General features: G+C 32.8%; 2 protein-coding genes across 10 annotated transcripts; both read right to left on the bottom strand.

Moving 5' to 3' along the window:
• Positions 1-288: 288 nt before the first annotated feature.
• LOC101266636 (palmitoyl-acyl carrier protein thioesterase, chloroplastic-like) lies at positions 289-3451 on the bottom strand. The gene is made up of 6 exons (XM_026031001.1): positions 3206-3451; positions 1815-1948; positions 1245-1391; positions 865-1033; positions 728-796; positions 289-633 (listed from the first exon to the last, which is right to left on the bottom strand). Exons 1-6 carry the CDS (start codon positions 3449-3451, stop codon positions 289-291), a joined length of 1110 nt encoding a protein of 369 aa, XP_025886786.1.
• A 2683-nt stretch (positions 3452-6134) lies between these two features.
• LOC101266332 (pentatricopeptide repeat-containing protein At1g22960, mitochondrial) lies at positions 6135-13937 on the bottom strand. 9 transcript variants are annotated; one of them, XM_019214074.3, is made up of 6 exons: positions 9658-13937; positions 9504-9564; positions 9144-9365; positions 8796-8903; positions 8435-8555; positions 6135-6667 (listed from the first exon to the last, which is right to left on the bottom strand). In XM_019214074.3, exon 1 carries the CDS (start codon positions 12022-12024, stop codon positions 9760-9762), a length of 2265 nt encoding a protein of 754 aa, XP_019069619.1. In that variant the 5' UTR covers positions 12025-13937; the 3' UTR covers positions 6135-6667; positions 8435-8555; positions 8796-8903; positions 9144-9365; positions 9504-9564; positions 9658-9759. The 9 variants fall into 9 exon arrangements, with proteins under 9 accessions (XP_019069619.1, XP_069153858.1, XP_069153856.1 ...); XM_069297757.1 differs by having other exon boundaries at positions 8733-8873; XM_069297755.1 differs by having other exon boundaries at positions 8796-8873.
• Positions 13938-15427: the final 1490 nt, after the last annotated feature.

The raw sequence follows: 15427 nt of genomic DNA, 5'->3' as shown, positions 1-15427 counted from the left end.
CAACTATGACTTTTGTACTTCAACATTAAACATATTTATTTGTATCTTCACTTTTATATTATTGTTTTGCCCCCATCAATCAAAGTCCTTTTCTTAGTTTCAAGAACCTTTTTTCTCCTTCGGGATCGGCGAACCGTATTTATGGTTCGTTAGCAAATTACGTTGTTGTTCAGACCCTTCAAAAATGCGACTGTACCCATGTTAGATCCTATGGAAACACAGGTTTTGGAGAATCCGACACACGTCTAAGTGACATTTTTGAAGAGTCTGAACAACATCGCTTGTATGTTAGGTAGGAAATGGCATGGAAGATATCTTTCTCTTCCAAGTAGTCCTTCCTCTAACAATTTCTTCATTCTTGATCTGTTCTTTTATCTTAAGCAAATGTGTATAGCTAAATGGCCTTTGACTAAATGACTCAAGAAGTCCATTTGCTTCAAGAAGCCCTGATGCCAATGAAAATCCATGAAGTACACTAATTCTTCTCTTATGTTGGTGATCAACATCGTCGAAAAGTACCTCTTCATCAGGTTCACAAAGGGATTGAACGATATCTGTGCTTCCACATTCTCTCCTGTATTCGAGCACGATGCTAGACAGTTGATAACTCTCCAAAAACTGGTCAGGAATGGTCTGCAACAACATGAAACAGAACAAAAAAACTGATGTTTTTCATCATAAGTTGATGTCGAGATCAAGAATCAATGTTATTAGATGTTCGTTTTACCTCTAGCATCCAACGAACGTATTTCACATTATTTACATGATGATTCATGTCCAGATCACTTCTCTTTGGCTGCAAAAAGTTGAAAAAAGATCAGTATCTACGAGTCTTGACATATCGATGAAATTGCTGAAGATCACCTTCAAATTTGAAAGGACATATTTAGCGGTGTCATCCAACTTCTGTATCTTAGTAGGATTTTCCTCTTTGATGGCTTGCTTACTGATGAACCATGGTGAGATTTCAGCCCTCACTTCTTCCGGCATCTTTGACAGACGCCTCGTTTGCTGGTTCATCATCACCCATGTACTGTCCACACAAAAACTCAGTTACAACTTACAACATTATGTTGGTTTTACGAGTAGATTTCTCAGGTGGTCACTCAACTAACAATAAGTATCAATAAAAACGACTTTCTGAGATAATTATCATTAGTTGATTTGAGAAAATCGTCTCTCGGTTTTACTTGGACAAAAAAAAAAAACAGATTCTTGAAAATTATCTGTAAGTGTAACTGAACCTGGTTGCTCTGGCAAATACAAGGCCTGTGGCTTGACTTCTAATTTGCCAGTCGCGTCTCATCCCATTTTTCCCCGAAGCTCCAACCCATGTATCAATCTCTATTACTTCACCCCTGTTCAAGTTTTTTTGAGTCTTTTTGTTAGTCCTAGTACCAAAAACCAAGAGAGCGATGCATCGGGAGAATCAGGCATCAATTGTAAGTTAACATGTATCAGGTGAGGCGTTAAAAAGAGAATTCAGTTGATAGAGACGTTACAATATGGAGAAAGCATCTGTCCATGTATCTAAGGGCTATAGAACAAAAGCTTATCCGAGTTTACTGATCTCGCAGAACAGAACGTGATGCCATGAGATAGAATGCAATAGAAACAAAGACGGGGTACAGATTACCTACTCTTAACAGTTTGTAACAAGAGTGGCACAAGTAAACTCCAACTACTACTATTACTACTACTAATATTACTACACCTCGATCTTAAGTTAGTTGAGGTCGTCTGTATGAATCTTCAGTATCATAAACGTTAGTTCGTTAACTCCAACTTCGCTAAAAGGATCAAATATCACTTACCATATTGGATAATGGTCTATTTGAACTTGCATTCTTGAAACAACCCATATGAGGTTATTTTTCATCATTCCATGTGTAGCACCAAATCCATCACTAAGTAGTCCTGACATCCACACATGATTCAATGCTGTTTCCTGCAAAAAATACAACACAAATCCAAATTAGTCGGACTGGTATGCTCCGAACTCCAGATACGTAAACCAGAAAAAGCTCTTAGTGTAGTTAGTTGGAAGTGAAGATAGGAAGAGATGTAAGTGCTAAGTAGCAACATGTACGATGCTTCAATTTCAAACAAGTCGAAATCAACCATATGAATCCTTATTGTACATGTCATTCCATTTAGTACTGCAACAATGTCAAACAACTATGCCTTAATCTCAAACAAGTCGAAACTAACCATATGAATCCTTATTGTTTCCATTTAGCAACAACGTCAAATAACTATGCCTAAATCACAAACAAGTGTGAGTCAGCTATACGAACCCTCACTGAACATGTCATTCCATTTAATACAACAACAACGTCAAACTACTTTGCCACAATCACAAACAAGTCCGAGTCAGCTATATGAATCCTCACAGTATATCTCATTCCATTTAATAGTAGAACAACGTCAGACTCCTATGCCACAATCACAAACAAGTCGGAGTCAGGTATATGAACCCTCACTATACTTGTCATTCCTTTTAATACTACAACTACAACATCAAACTACTATGCTAAAATCACAAACAAGTCGGAATCAACTATATGAATCCTCACTATACATGTCATTCCATTTAATAGTACAACAACAACGTCAAACTACTCCGCCTCAATCACAAAAAGTGTGAGTCAACTATATGAATCGTCATTATACATGTCATGCCATTTAATACTACAACAACAGCGTCAGACTACTACGCCTCAATCACAAACAAGTCAGAGTCAGCTATATGAATCCTCATTATTCATGTCATTTAATACTACAACAACAGCGTCAGACTACTACGCCTCAATCACAAACAAGTCAGAGTCGGCTATATGAATCCTCATTATTCATGTCATTTCATTAATACAACAACGACGTCAGACTACTATGCCTCAATCACAAACAAGTCAGAGTCAGCTATATGAATCCTCATTATTCATGTCATTTCATTAATACAACAACGACGTCAGACTACTATGCCTCAATCAAAAACAAGTCAGAGTCAGCTATATGAATCTTCATTATTCATGTCATTTCATTAATACAACAACGACGTCAGACTACTATGCCTCAATCAAAAACAAGTCAGAGTCAGCTATACGAATCCTCACCTCACTATTCATGTTTTATCCTCGCGATTCGAGGTGAACAACAAACTAATCATAACTCAATAAAATGACAAAAGAAAATATGATCTCACCTGAAGTAAATTAAGTAAACTTTCAATAGTAGCAACTTTATCAGGACCAACTTCATAAGACCTTATAACAACTGTTTGTCTATATGCACCTTCAACAATAATTCCCTGTCTATAAGTATCCACAAGTTGTTTCTTTGTTGGTATATTTTGCCTAATTTGTGACATTGGAATATTGTACAAAGTTTCATCACAAGGAGAAAATGAAGTTTTTGTTGCAACATTATTATTGGATTTTGACAAATCCATTTTCACAACATTTCCATTAATTGGATTCTTGAATTCTTGATTATCACTTGGGATTGAACACTTAATTATAGTAAAATGTGATGTTGGAGAAAAAAGGGAACACCACATTTTTTGTTTATTTTTTTTAATTTAATCTTTTTGTGGGGGTTTAATCTTTGGTTTTGACATAGTTTATATAGGAGATATCAAGAAAAAGTGACAAAAAAAAATTGGTCATCATTTTTTTTAGGAACAGAAGTGGGAACTTTGTTGTATAGTTTGAGAATCTCAAAGTGATACTCTATGTTGCTTGACGTTAATTAGTATTTTTTTTCTTAGCAGAAATCGACAGATTGAAAAAGTACAATTTAGTATACAAATGCTAATTTTTTTGTTTTTTTACTAACTACTTTTGGTGTACTAAAGTTAATTCAAGCTCCTAGACTCAGCGGCGGAGTCAAAAATATTCATAGTCATGAGATTTAAATACACTCCTAGATTCAGTGGCGAAGCCAGAAATACTACGAACAAAGGTTGAAAAATTGTCGTTCGTGAGATTCAAAACACACAAGCGCTTTAAGCCTTAGCTTGGCCCTTTCAATGAACCTAAATCCATTGGGCTACAATACTCTATCGTGTAATCAATGTTCGAAATATGTTATTTAATCAATTTGTATATCATTTTACTTGTATATGCGGTGTTATTATGTAGCTACACCCCTGCGGCTAGATTTCGTTCTTCAAGGAGATCCTATGTGCATTGCTCAGACGCTTTAAAAATGTTGTCTTATGCTTATTGGATCCTTCAAATAGTAATTTTTGAAAAATCTGACACATATTACAATATTTCTGCAGCATCCGAACAATATATAACTTAAAATGTCAAACTTGGAAAAAGAGTATAAGTACTGTAAAAAAAACTTACTCACATGCAGCGATTATAACAATTCAATAAGTATAAGTTATTATTTATTGCATTCACTCGATTATATCAATTCAATAAATATAAATATAAGTTATTATTTGTTACATTCACTCTCGTATTAATAAAATGTTATACGCTTAACTTTTATTATATATTATCCCTTTTGAATAGTGTAATTTTTGGCAAGGAAAAATTCAATAAGGTAAATGTTTAGTACAGTTTTACTGTAGAAGTTTAAAATTAAAGTAAATATATAATTATAATTATAAGTAAGAAATATGAGTATAAATGGCATGGCACATGTCTTGCTAATGGAAAAAAGATAAAACATAATTTATTTCTTTATTTAATCACTGAGAATCTGAGACACTATAACTTTGGAACTTACTCTGGGAGTAGATTTTTTTTGGAATTATTTGCTGATTTTTGCAGATATATATTTGTCTTATTCTGCATTTTTAAAATTATACAGAAAACAAAACAAAACCTTTCTAAAAGAGCATTTATTCTAAAATGATATTCACTATGAATTTAAATGAGTCGAATAAGTAAATTTTAAATATTAAATGATTAAAAGAAAATTATAAATATTTATATTCGAAAGTATTTTTAACTTTATCGGTGTGAGTTTATAATAAATACTTATACGTATTAGATATTTATATCAAATTATGTAAACTTTATCATAATTATATAAGTTAATAAGATGAGAATAAATATTAATTAGCCATGAGCGTTAGATGAGTATGTGCAAACATAATATATATATATATATATATATATATATATATATATATATATATTAATTTGATATTAACACCAAATTTATTCATATTGTCTGTGCTAAACTCGAATAAAGTGAGGCGTTTGTCATTTTCAAGAATAATAACTATGTAGTACGTACTAAGGGTAAAATGTAAAAAAATAATTAATTTTATCGTGAATTTTTAATACGACAAATAATTTGAGACGGTAAAAGTTATTCTTATGGTGTATTTTTAGTCTTTGAGGGTTGGTCAGAATTCCCTAGTTAAGAAGTTTACGTCTTTGCTTCAATTTCCTTAATATTCTTCCTTTTGTTTAACTTAGGGTTTGAACAATGTAGTTCATAGAAAAACAAGAAAAGGAATAGACATTTATTTGGATGCCAAACTTTAACCATAATAATAGTCGTTATTCAAAATTTACTGATTCGACTAATTTGTATTTTGAAATCTGAAATTCATTAACTTGACTAATTCAAATACAAACGATAAATCACAAGCTATTACCTTATGAGATTTTCGTAAAGTTGATCATTATGAATCTTATGACAAATTTAATTGGCAATTTCAATGACATTTAGGTGTTTAAAATCCATTAATATGACATTTTTAAATGTAATGCATGATCCCTATGAAGTACATTTTACGAGCTATAACCTATGAAATCTTTGTAAAGTTAATCATTATGAATCTTTCGACAAATTTAATTGGTTGGTTCAATAATAACAAGAAAGGGGATTCATTAGCTCATTACTTATAGACCAAATTAACAAAATGACAAAAACCATAAAGATTATTTAATAACCAAGATAGCTCCTCTATTTATAAGTTCAATTTTCAAATTATCAGTTACTAGTAACCATTATTCATGTAAAAAATATTTCAAATGACATACATTTTAATTTGCTGGTTGTTTATTTTCTCAGTAATGGGAAGTATTTACAAGTTACATTGACACTAATCAATTAATAAAAGAATTGAGTTTCTTCTTTCAGTGAGCAATATAGACAATATGTATGATAAACTAGTTGATCTTATTCATTCAGTGGAATCAACTTTAGCTCTTTTGAGTAAGTAAAACAAATGCAATTACAAGTATTTAACAAACACATAAAAAAAAACTTGGTAATTTGGTTGATGAAAAACTTGGAGAACTTCACAAACTGCAATTCTTCACACTTTGCCTCGCGACTTATATAGTGTTGCATCTATACAATGAATTCATCCACCTCCACCATTCAAGGTTTCGTACACATTCGTGTAGTGAAGTTCACATACCCCTTATCACAGTGTCAACTCTCAAATGTATTTGCTCTTGTGAATTCCTTTGTGAAAGCACTGGTGGTGTCTAGGCCAACTTGCACACCTCGACTATTCCACAAAACCTGTCACCTCCACCAGCAAAGGTATCGATAATTCTTCTCACCAGGGGTTAGGCGGATAGGAAATAACCCCTTTTTTTGCCTTTGCTTCTGTCTACAATCTAAGAACTTGCATTTGACCGTTTGCACATCAGGCATAACACATGGAACAGAATCAACCTGGTATCTGTAAACCAAAAATCAGTGTAGATGTCAGGTCTTGTGTTCTCAACAGGCACGTAAATACTTATAGAGCGTGGAGAGTCATGAGAAAGCAGGAAAGGTGTACACAAGGCAAAGTGCTCAACCGACTAATTGAATCATAGAGATACCAGTTCACTATAGGCTATCCAGAAACACATGTCAACACATTTTATGATTTATGGGTTCATTTATAATCGGATACCTGTTTCCTCTCGTCTAAGTAAGGCGGAAGGATCTCGGTGATATCATCTACAAGAATCACCTATATCCATCACTAGGGAGAGAACACTAACCATATATAGAGAAATACAATTACATCATATATGAGTAGTCCAAATTGCATCCCTACGTAAAAACTATAGTTATTCCAAACGAGAAAATCTTAACTAAAAAGTTAGTTAAACACTCCAGTCCAACATTCATCACACTCACAGTAGAGGTGCATCTATTGTTAGATTGCTTGTATTCCAAATTCTTCTCATTTTCAACTTATTTTCCCCCAAGAGAATTAAGCAAGTTTGAAATATTCCCGCTCCCAGTAATTAATGCTTATTAACTTAACAAGAAAAATGTCTTCATCCTTCCAGAAAAATATTTCAAGAGAAACAGGCAACGAGGAGTGAACAAAGTTTAATACTCGATAAGTGTAACAGTTTGGAATTAGGTCCAGCATGCATATGAATCCTCATTGTCCATGTCGCTCCATTTTAACTTATTTTGATCCATGTTGTAAAATAAATTATTTACATTTTTTTTATGAATATAAATCTTTGGGAGGACTAACAGATTTCTGGAAAATATTGGACCTAGAGTATACTTCTATACAGATTTCAATATTCCATTGTGCTCCATTTTTCATCAAGTTTGCATGGATTCCACAAGAGTGGTTTTTTTCAAGACAATTTCCTTCTAAATTTTGAAGTCCCTTTTAGCAGTTCCACTCACCTTGGTTTCCCACTTATGAACCGGTACACCTAGAGGTCAACGTACAATATGACCAAACCATCTTACCAACTTTCTCACAATTTATCCTCAATTTCTGTAACTTGTGTCTTCTCTGTAATGTGGACATCTATTGTCTTATCTAAACTTTGTATAATCACACATCCATTTTTGAATCCACATATTTGCGACACAAGTTTGCGTGTATCCTCAAACTAGTAGCTATCACCTACATGGATTTTTTCCCTCCATTGTGCCTCAACTAAAGATAGGGCACAATGGAGGAAAAAGATCCTTACAAGAATATAGCCTCTATTGTCGATCTACCAGGCATAAATCTAAACTGGATATGTTACTCATTCAGAGTCCCTAAGTTCACGCACCATCACTTTTTTCCACAGCTCCATTATATGTCTCATAAGTTTAGTGCCACGATAGATTGCACAACTTTGAAACTATATGCTAAATTGGGATTAAATATTCAAGAATAACCAATAACTGCTAAAGTAGTGGAGGACACATCTACTTTTAGTTTGGCCAACAGGAAACATTTGAAAATAGAAAAAGAACAAAAAAAGATAAGAGTAAGAACATATCCTTAGAATTTTAGACAGCAGCTCCCAACACTATCAGTTAATGGATTAAGCTTAGCATTTGTCAGCAGCTGAAAACATATCCATATAGAATAGTTCACTCAGAAGGCATGTATATCACCAAGTAGTGAGAAGCATGTAAACCAACATAGACTACATGAAAAGGGTGAAACTGTACTGCAGAATGTTAGACTTTAAATAGCTTCAAAAAGTACCTATTAGCATGCTTTAAGGGATTGAATTTGCATGGAGATTCAACCAGATTGGCATCCTTCGCTTTACTGCTTTAGGTTTGCATAGAAATATTCAGGAACGGCAGCTCCATGTGCCACTAACCTGACAAATTATCGATATCTGGTCAGATAGGTCTCAAAAGTTACATGCTAGTACTAGAACTAAACAGGAAATTAACCTTAAATGAAGAAGAATACAGGAAAATGTTTCTCAAAATTCATTAATTTTTCAAGAATCCCTTAAAAATCAAAGGGTACTTTTCAAGAAAATGCAAGTCACCAGTCTTAAGAATGTCCATAGGTTCAGAGCAGACAGAAGAAGGCATAAATCACTCTCATACACCTCTATGCAGCTCGGTTGGGAGTGAAAATTTTGAAGTATCTCAGGAGCACCAAGACCTTGCATGTCAATCCCAGCTTTCTGCACCAAACAGACAGCAACAATGTTGACCTGAAGTAAATAAAATGGTTCTACTTAACCAGAGAGAGTGGTAAAGCGAACATGGATAGATGCTACCTAAACAGATTGACTGTAGTACTTTTACAAGTCCTACCAGATATCTTAGTGTTTCCAAAAGCTAGAATTGTAACATGAAGATAGACTATAACTGAACACAAATGTGAGGGAAGACCCAAAACGTGAAAACTTTATATAATTAGAGACCCTCAACTAAAATTAAATACCACTAACCTGCAAAAGAATTTCATGTTATCTGGTAGACTGCATAGACTTTTGTGTTTACCCTGCAAAGTTAAAACAGAACATGAGGTGAATTACAAGAAAAAGTGAAATTACTTGCCTCCAATATCTTCATTATTTTATCTCCTTCAAAAGAATGTTTAAGAGCAGATACTCATCCATTAAAATGTAGCAATTATAAGGCTTGTATGCATGTGAAATTGCGTCAAAATTCTGGGAAAGGAATCAGAGGGAACAAAAATGAGAAAAGGAAAATGAAGAGCCACTTAGTAGAGGAGAGAGACAAGAATTTTTATTTAGAGATCCATGCATGAATTTGAAAAGAAGGTAAAGTAGGTTCAAAAATCTTACCCCAAATACAGGAAGTAAGTCCATATAAAAATTGGACCATGAAAGGCTCTATATGCTCCACCTAATGAAAGTCATATTAAAGTTGTAAATGCATGGTGGAGAACAATGATAAAAAATAATTATCCCGTTATGAACACACATAACTGACACATACCAGCAGCTATTATGGACAAGCTCATGGTGTGGAGCCTTTAGAACAAAGACCAAGAACAGAAAGCTAGTCACCCAAGAATATCAGTGGCTATTCACGGATTTTTCAACTTTTTGCTTCGGCAGTGCCTTCATCGCTTTCATCACCCAAAAGTATAAAGTCAAGGTATTCTATGGCATGTGATTTATAATCTCTTCCGAGATTTTTCAACATCGCACTGTATGTAAAAGAATCAGGCTGGATTCCGTCATCCAACATTTCTTTGAACAGTCTCAAAACCTCTTGCCAGTTACCCAAATCACAGTTCTCATTTATCAAAATGGTGTAGGTATATTTATTAGGGATAATTCCTCTTGTTTTCATTTCAGCAAAGTAACTGTAAGCCTCGTTTATTCTTCTGTACTTGCAAAGGCCATTTATTAGCGCATTGTAGGTAATCACATTTGGCAGAATGCTCTTCTGTTGCATCTCTGAAAAATACATATGTGCAAGTTCAAGCCTCCCTTTACCGGCATGCGCATGAATCAGCACTGTGTATGTTACAACTGTCGGAGATATGTCTTTACTTATCATCTCATCAAACAACTCTCTGGCTTTCTTAAGGTTCCCAAATTCGAGGTAGGCATGAATTATACTGGTATATGTTACGTGATCAGGCATAAGGCCATCCCCAACCATCTTCTGTAACAACTCAGTTGCTTCTTCAAGATTACCCAGCTTCGCAATACCATCCACAAATACATTGTAGATTATTATATTTGGTGGGAATCCCTTTGTTGACATTTCCTCTTGTAGTTTGCATGCGTTCAATATGTCACCCAGGCTCAGTACACCTGCTATTAGAGTTGTGTAAGCAATGCAGTCAGGCTCCAAACCCCTCTGTAACATCTCATCAAATAGTTCTTTTGCCATTGGTAAATTTCCTGCCTTGCAGGAACCATGAACCAGAATAGTATAAGTAAATACATCAGGAGATATACCATGTCTCATCATTTCTTCTTTCATCTGCTTAGCATCCTCTAAATTACCTTTTTTACAGAGTCCATCCATAATTGTATTGTAGGTGATCACTGTAGGAAAAAGTCCCCTGCTCCTTAAATCATGTAATAAGGAAAAGGCCTCATCAATATCCCCCAACCGACAGTATCCGTAAATCAAAGGGTTGTATGACATTATGTCCGGCACCAAATTCTTCTTCAGCATGACAGAAAACCAGTATCTTGCTTCACTAGCTTGCCCCTGCCGGCAAAGAGCATAAATAAATGTATTATATGTTGAGACAGTAGGTGAAACTCCTCTTACTTCCATCTCTTCTCCGAGACTCAATGCCTCCACAACCATTCCCTTAATACAGTAACCATAAATTAGAGGATTATATGTATGAGCTGAAACCCTCAGTCCTTTATTCAACATCTCTCCAATCAAACCTCTAGCATGGTTAAACTCCCCTTTCTTTGATAACCCATTAATCAAGATATTGTATGTTACATCATTTGGATAGCACTCCCTTCTCTCCATTTCTGATAAAAGATCCAAAGCCTGTTCTACTTCACCTTCTCTACAAAACAAATCCAACATTGTATTATAAGTAATAATAGTAGACATAATCCCAAATTCACCCATCATCTTATACACTTCTCTCGCCTTGGCAACTAAATTTCTATCTCTTAAGTTCCTTAGAATCCTATTACAATTCTTCACATCAGGCATCATCTCATTCCTCAGCATCTTCTGGAAAACTAACAAGCACTGGTCCACATTTGCGTTCTTCGTGTATATTCTCAAAAAAAGATTAAGTATCTCAACAGAAACCTTCAAATTCAAATACCCATCAACCAATAAATCAACAACTTTATGCATATTACTACTAATCACCCTTTCTACCACCCAATAAGCAGACTTTACCCAACCATTCTGTATTAAAATATCAAGAATAGTACAAAAAGTAAACTCTGAATACTTGAATCCCTTTTGCCCTTCAGCCCACCTAAACAATCTCAATGCAACCCTTGGTCGACAACGAATTGAGCTAAGAATCTTAACCAACAAATCAGAATCATAAATTAAAGAATGAAAACAATCTGGAACAACCCAAAATTCCTCCCCAGTAACCCAGCCCCTTTCTTCAATCTTATTCAAAATTAATCTCTGAATATCAGAATCTGTAAAGGGATTCTCTCGAATGCCATTGCCACCATTATTACTACCAGTCCTTGTAATATTATTGATTTTTATCTTAGATGGGCATTGAAACTGATGTAATGATGAATAAAAAATCAATCTTTTAAGAGAAGAAAATACGAAAAAACTGAAATGATTGAGATTTGATTTAGGTATGATGAATTTAGAAGCTCTAACATAAAGGGTCATTCTGTAGAAGAGAAATAGTATATGCAATACATGAATGTGAAGAAGATGAAAATGGGGGGAAATCTAAATGGTTTTTTAGGGGAATTGAAGAGAAAACTGGTACCTCAAGCTGAAGGCGCAGTTACCTAAAATGGGTAATTGGATTTCGCTGGCAACAATACGCTCATCAGAAGAAGAAGTACAGGGAGAAGGAAGAAGAAGAAGCGAGCGGCGGAGGAGGCAGCTGCGTGTTTACTGGAGAAAATTTGCATCTTTAGACCGGAGCCCCGGATAGTTTCTTGGAAACAAAATGTGGGTCGGACTTAGATCCATCTTTTTTACTAGGTTCAAACTATAAGGGGTCGGGCCGGACCGGTATGATTTGGCACAAGATAATTCTAGAAAGCATTTTTTTTTTTTGTAAAAATTTAAGGAATCCTATAGTGTAATTTAATAATTACATTTTGTCCCGACAAAATTAGTATTTACAAAAAATCCCTTAAATTTGTTATTCTGTGATACTTTAGACTCTAGTGGTACATGGTAAATGATACATGGTAAGTTTAAACTGTTGAGAAAAAAATGGGGAAAAAATGATACAATTAATGTTGTTACTAAAACAATTTAATTTAAGATAACAAATCATTAATCACCATAAAATCAGCACGTAATTGGATAACATTCTCCTCTATGTATAAGGTAACAAATCATTAAACATTTGGATAACATTCTTCCCTATATATTTTTCAAAGTCCTTTAGGAAATTGTTGTTAAAATTGACAACAAACCTTATGGGATGTGTTGATATCTTTTTAATCTTGTACTTCAGTGGCTGCAATTTGAAAATAAAACAGCAAATTATAACGATATTGAAATATAAATACCAAATAAAACAACTAATAACTTACTGATACATGGTTTCAGTTTTCAGAAATTCATACTACATGAAAAACATGGGATACATGTCTACTACATGTATCAATGAATTAACTAAAACATTATAACATGTGATATATATCAAATACATGTATTAGAAACATCGACTAAACAATATACACCCTGATTCTATATGTATCATCAAGTACAGTGGATGAAACATTTATTAAACTTAGTGAATGATACATTATAACAATTTTCAAAACATGTATCAGTACATCAACTAAACAACTAATACCTTACTGATTTATGAAAGTGAATATCATATATATATATATATATACACACACACACATCATCATTTGAACCTTTTGTAAGGTGACCGTTCATTTTCATCTGCTTGCCTCCAAGAACAAGAAGATTACCAAATTCATCTACTTTTTGGTTGTTCGTTTAATCTTTCCTCTGATTGGAATTTGTTTCTTCAGTAACTGAACTTGGGGGTTTAGGGTTTTTATTTTTGGGAGTTGTTAAGCATGTGGGTTTACGTTGAAGTTGGAATGGCGGAGTAAGTAATCTTTAAGAGAAGGAAGATGATTATGGAAAAAAAAAGAACTGAAACTTGATGGAGTAAGAACAAAATGGGAGAAGTTAAGAGAAGTTGTTCTGATTTTTGAAATTTCAAAATTTTTTGAATTTTGAAATTTAAAATTTCAAAATTGGGTCTTTTATTTAAAATTAATTAAAATTAATAATTCAAAATAAAAAAATTGATTTAAAAGGTTGAGTGTTTAAATGGAGAAAATTCAAAATCCAAAAATTGATTTAAAAGGTTGAGTGTTTTAATGGAGAAAAAATAGGCATTAAAATGGATAATTGTGTATTATAGGAGAGAAAATGTAATGTATCTATAAACTTAAAAGTAAAATTAAAAAAAAGGGAATTATTGATTTAAAAGGTTGAGTGTTTTAATGGAGAAAAAATAGGCATTAAAATGGATAATTGTGTATTATAGGAGAGAAAATGTAATGTATCTATATACTTAAAAGTAAAATTAAAAAAAAAGGAATTATGTAATATTTAAAAAAAGAAGGAAAAATTAGAGAATATAAAACTTATAGTTGTGTATTTAAGTTATTTTTCCTTTTTTTTTTTGTAGGTCATCTAGAGGTTTTCAAATGCATCCAAGCAATTGGTATCCGATTGAATGATAGAAACCATAGCTTGCTGAAAGCGAAAATGGAATGACCGATAATGAATTCTATGACTTTTTAAGACCTCACTAATCATTCAATTCGATCGACTTTTTGAGATCTGGTTGGTTATTGAGTTGAAAAGATGGGTTCTAATTGAGTTGGGTTAATGGATTTGTTTAGGTTTGTGTGAGGTTGGATTTTATTGGATAAGGTCGAGACGACTCGATCAATATGTTTTGTATTCGTTGAGACTTTACTGGATACATCAGTATCCTCAAATGAACTTGTATGAATCTAGTTTATACGTAATCTAGTTTATCTTATAACTTATCCCAACCTTGTTTTCTTTGTGTGGGCGGTATGATTTAGACGAAAATCAAATTCAATATGATTTGATTATACGTCATTGTTAGATACCCTTAAACTAAATTACATCTTTTTTGAAATGTTTTTCTTATTGTAATCTCTCACTAACATAAATATAAAATAACTTTATTTAATAGAATTGAGTATATGAATAGATTAATTCATTACATATCAACTATTTTTATTAATACAAATACAACATTATTATCTACACAAAGACTTCACTATATATTATATTGAATATTTATACCTAATGAACTTATTTTATTATAAAACTTTTTTTCATGTGAAATACAGGCTCAAACATAACTAATATCCAAATGTTGTATCTAACAACAAGTAACAAATCAAATAAATAATTGATTTTTCATTTACAATTTCCAAATTTTAATAGGGAAGCAAGTTCAAATTGTGTAAATTAGGTATATAGCATTTTTTATAGTAATATTCTCAAGTTATAGCACTAGAGTTTGAATTTCATTGTATAACATTTAATATCTCAAGTTATAGCATTTTAAAAAAATAAATATAATGTGAATTTTAAATTATTAAAAAGAGTTCTTAAAATAAAAAATAAATTAAAAAAACGGACAAATTAATAATGGATAATGGGATCTTTCATTAAATAAATTAAATATAATTATTAATTACTGTTAATAAATTAGCACGTTTTAAGGGATTTTAAATTTTTTTAGATTAGTTAGTTGCCTTAATTCTCTCAAATTAGTTTAAATGATATTAATTTTTGATTTAATTCCTTGAAAGGCTCTACCAATTTGGCATGAACGTACATGTCATTTTGTTTTCCAAAATTTCACAATCTTTTTGAGATTTGCAGATTTTACTTTCATTTTTTATTAGTAGTTGAATAAATTTTGGCGTTGAAAACAATTTGATTTGATTTGATGGAGAACAATGTGTCGATATTAATAAAACATGGTGGAAAGTGAAATTCATCATATTGATTTTTGTTATGATTTGTTGTT

This window comes from Solanum lycopersicum, chromosome 5 (genome assembly GCF_036512215.1).
Source record: "Solanum lycopersicum chromosome 5, SLM_r2.1".
Taxonomy (NCBI): domain Eukaryota; kingdom Viridiplantae; phylum Streptophyta; class Magnoliopsida; order Solanales; family Solanaceae; genus Solanum; species Solanum lycopersicum.
Note: the sequence above shows the minus strand (reverse complement) of the source record. Positions and strands in the feature narration are given on the sequence as shown.

Excerpts from the sequence above, each read along its gene's own strand:
- LOC101266332 (XM_019214074.3), bottom strand. The coding sequence starts at position 12,024 with ATGACCCTTTATGTTAGAGCTTCTAAATTCATCATACCTAAATCAAAT.
- LOC101266636 (XM_026031001.1), bottom strand. The coding sequence starts at position 3,451 with ATGGATTTGTCAAAATCCAATAATAATGTTGCAACAAAAACTTCATTT. Across the intron at positions 1,034-1,244 it reads GTATTTGCCAGAGCAACCAG|TACATGGGTGATGATGAACC; the intron begins GTTCAGTTACAC and ends TTGTGTGGACAG. Across the intron at positions 634-727 it reads ACGTTCGTTGGATGCTAGAG|ACCATTCCTGACCAGTTTTT; the intron begins GTAAAACGAACA and ends ATGTTGTTGCAG.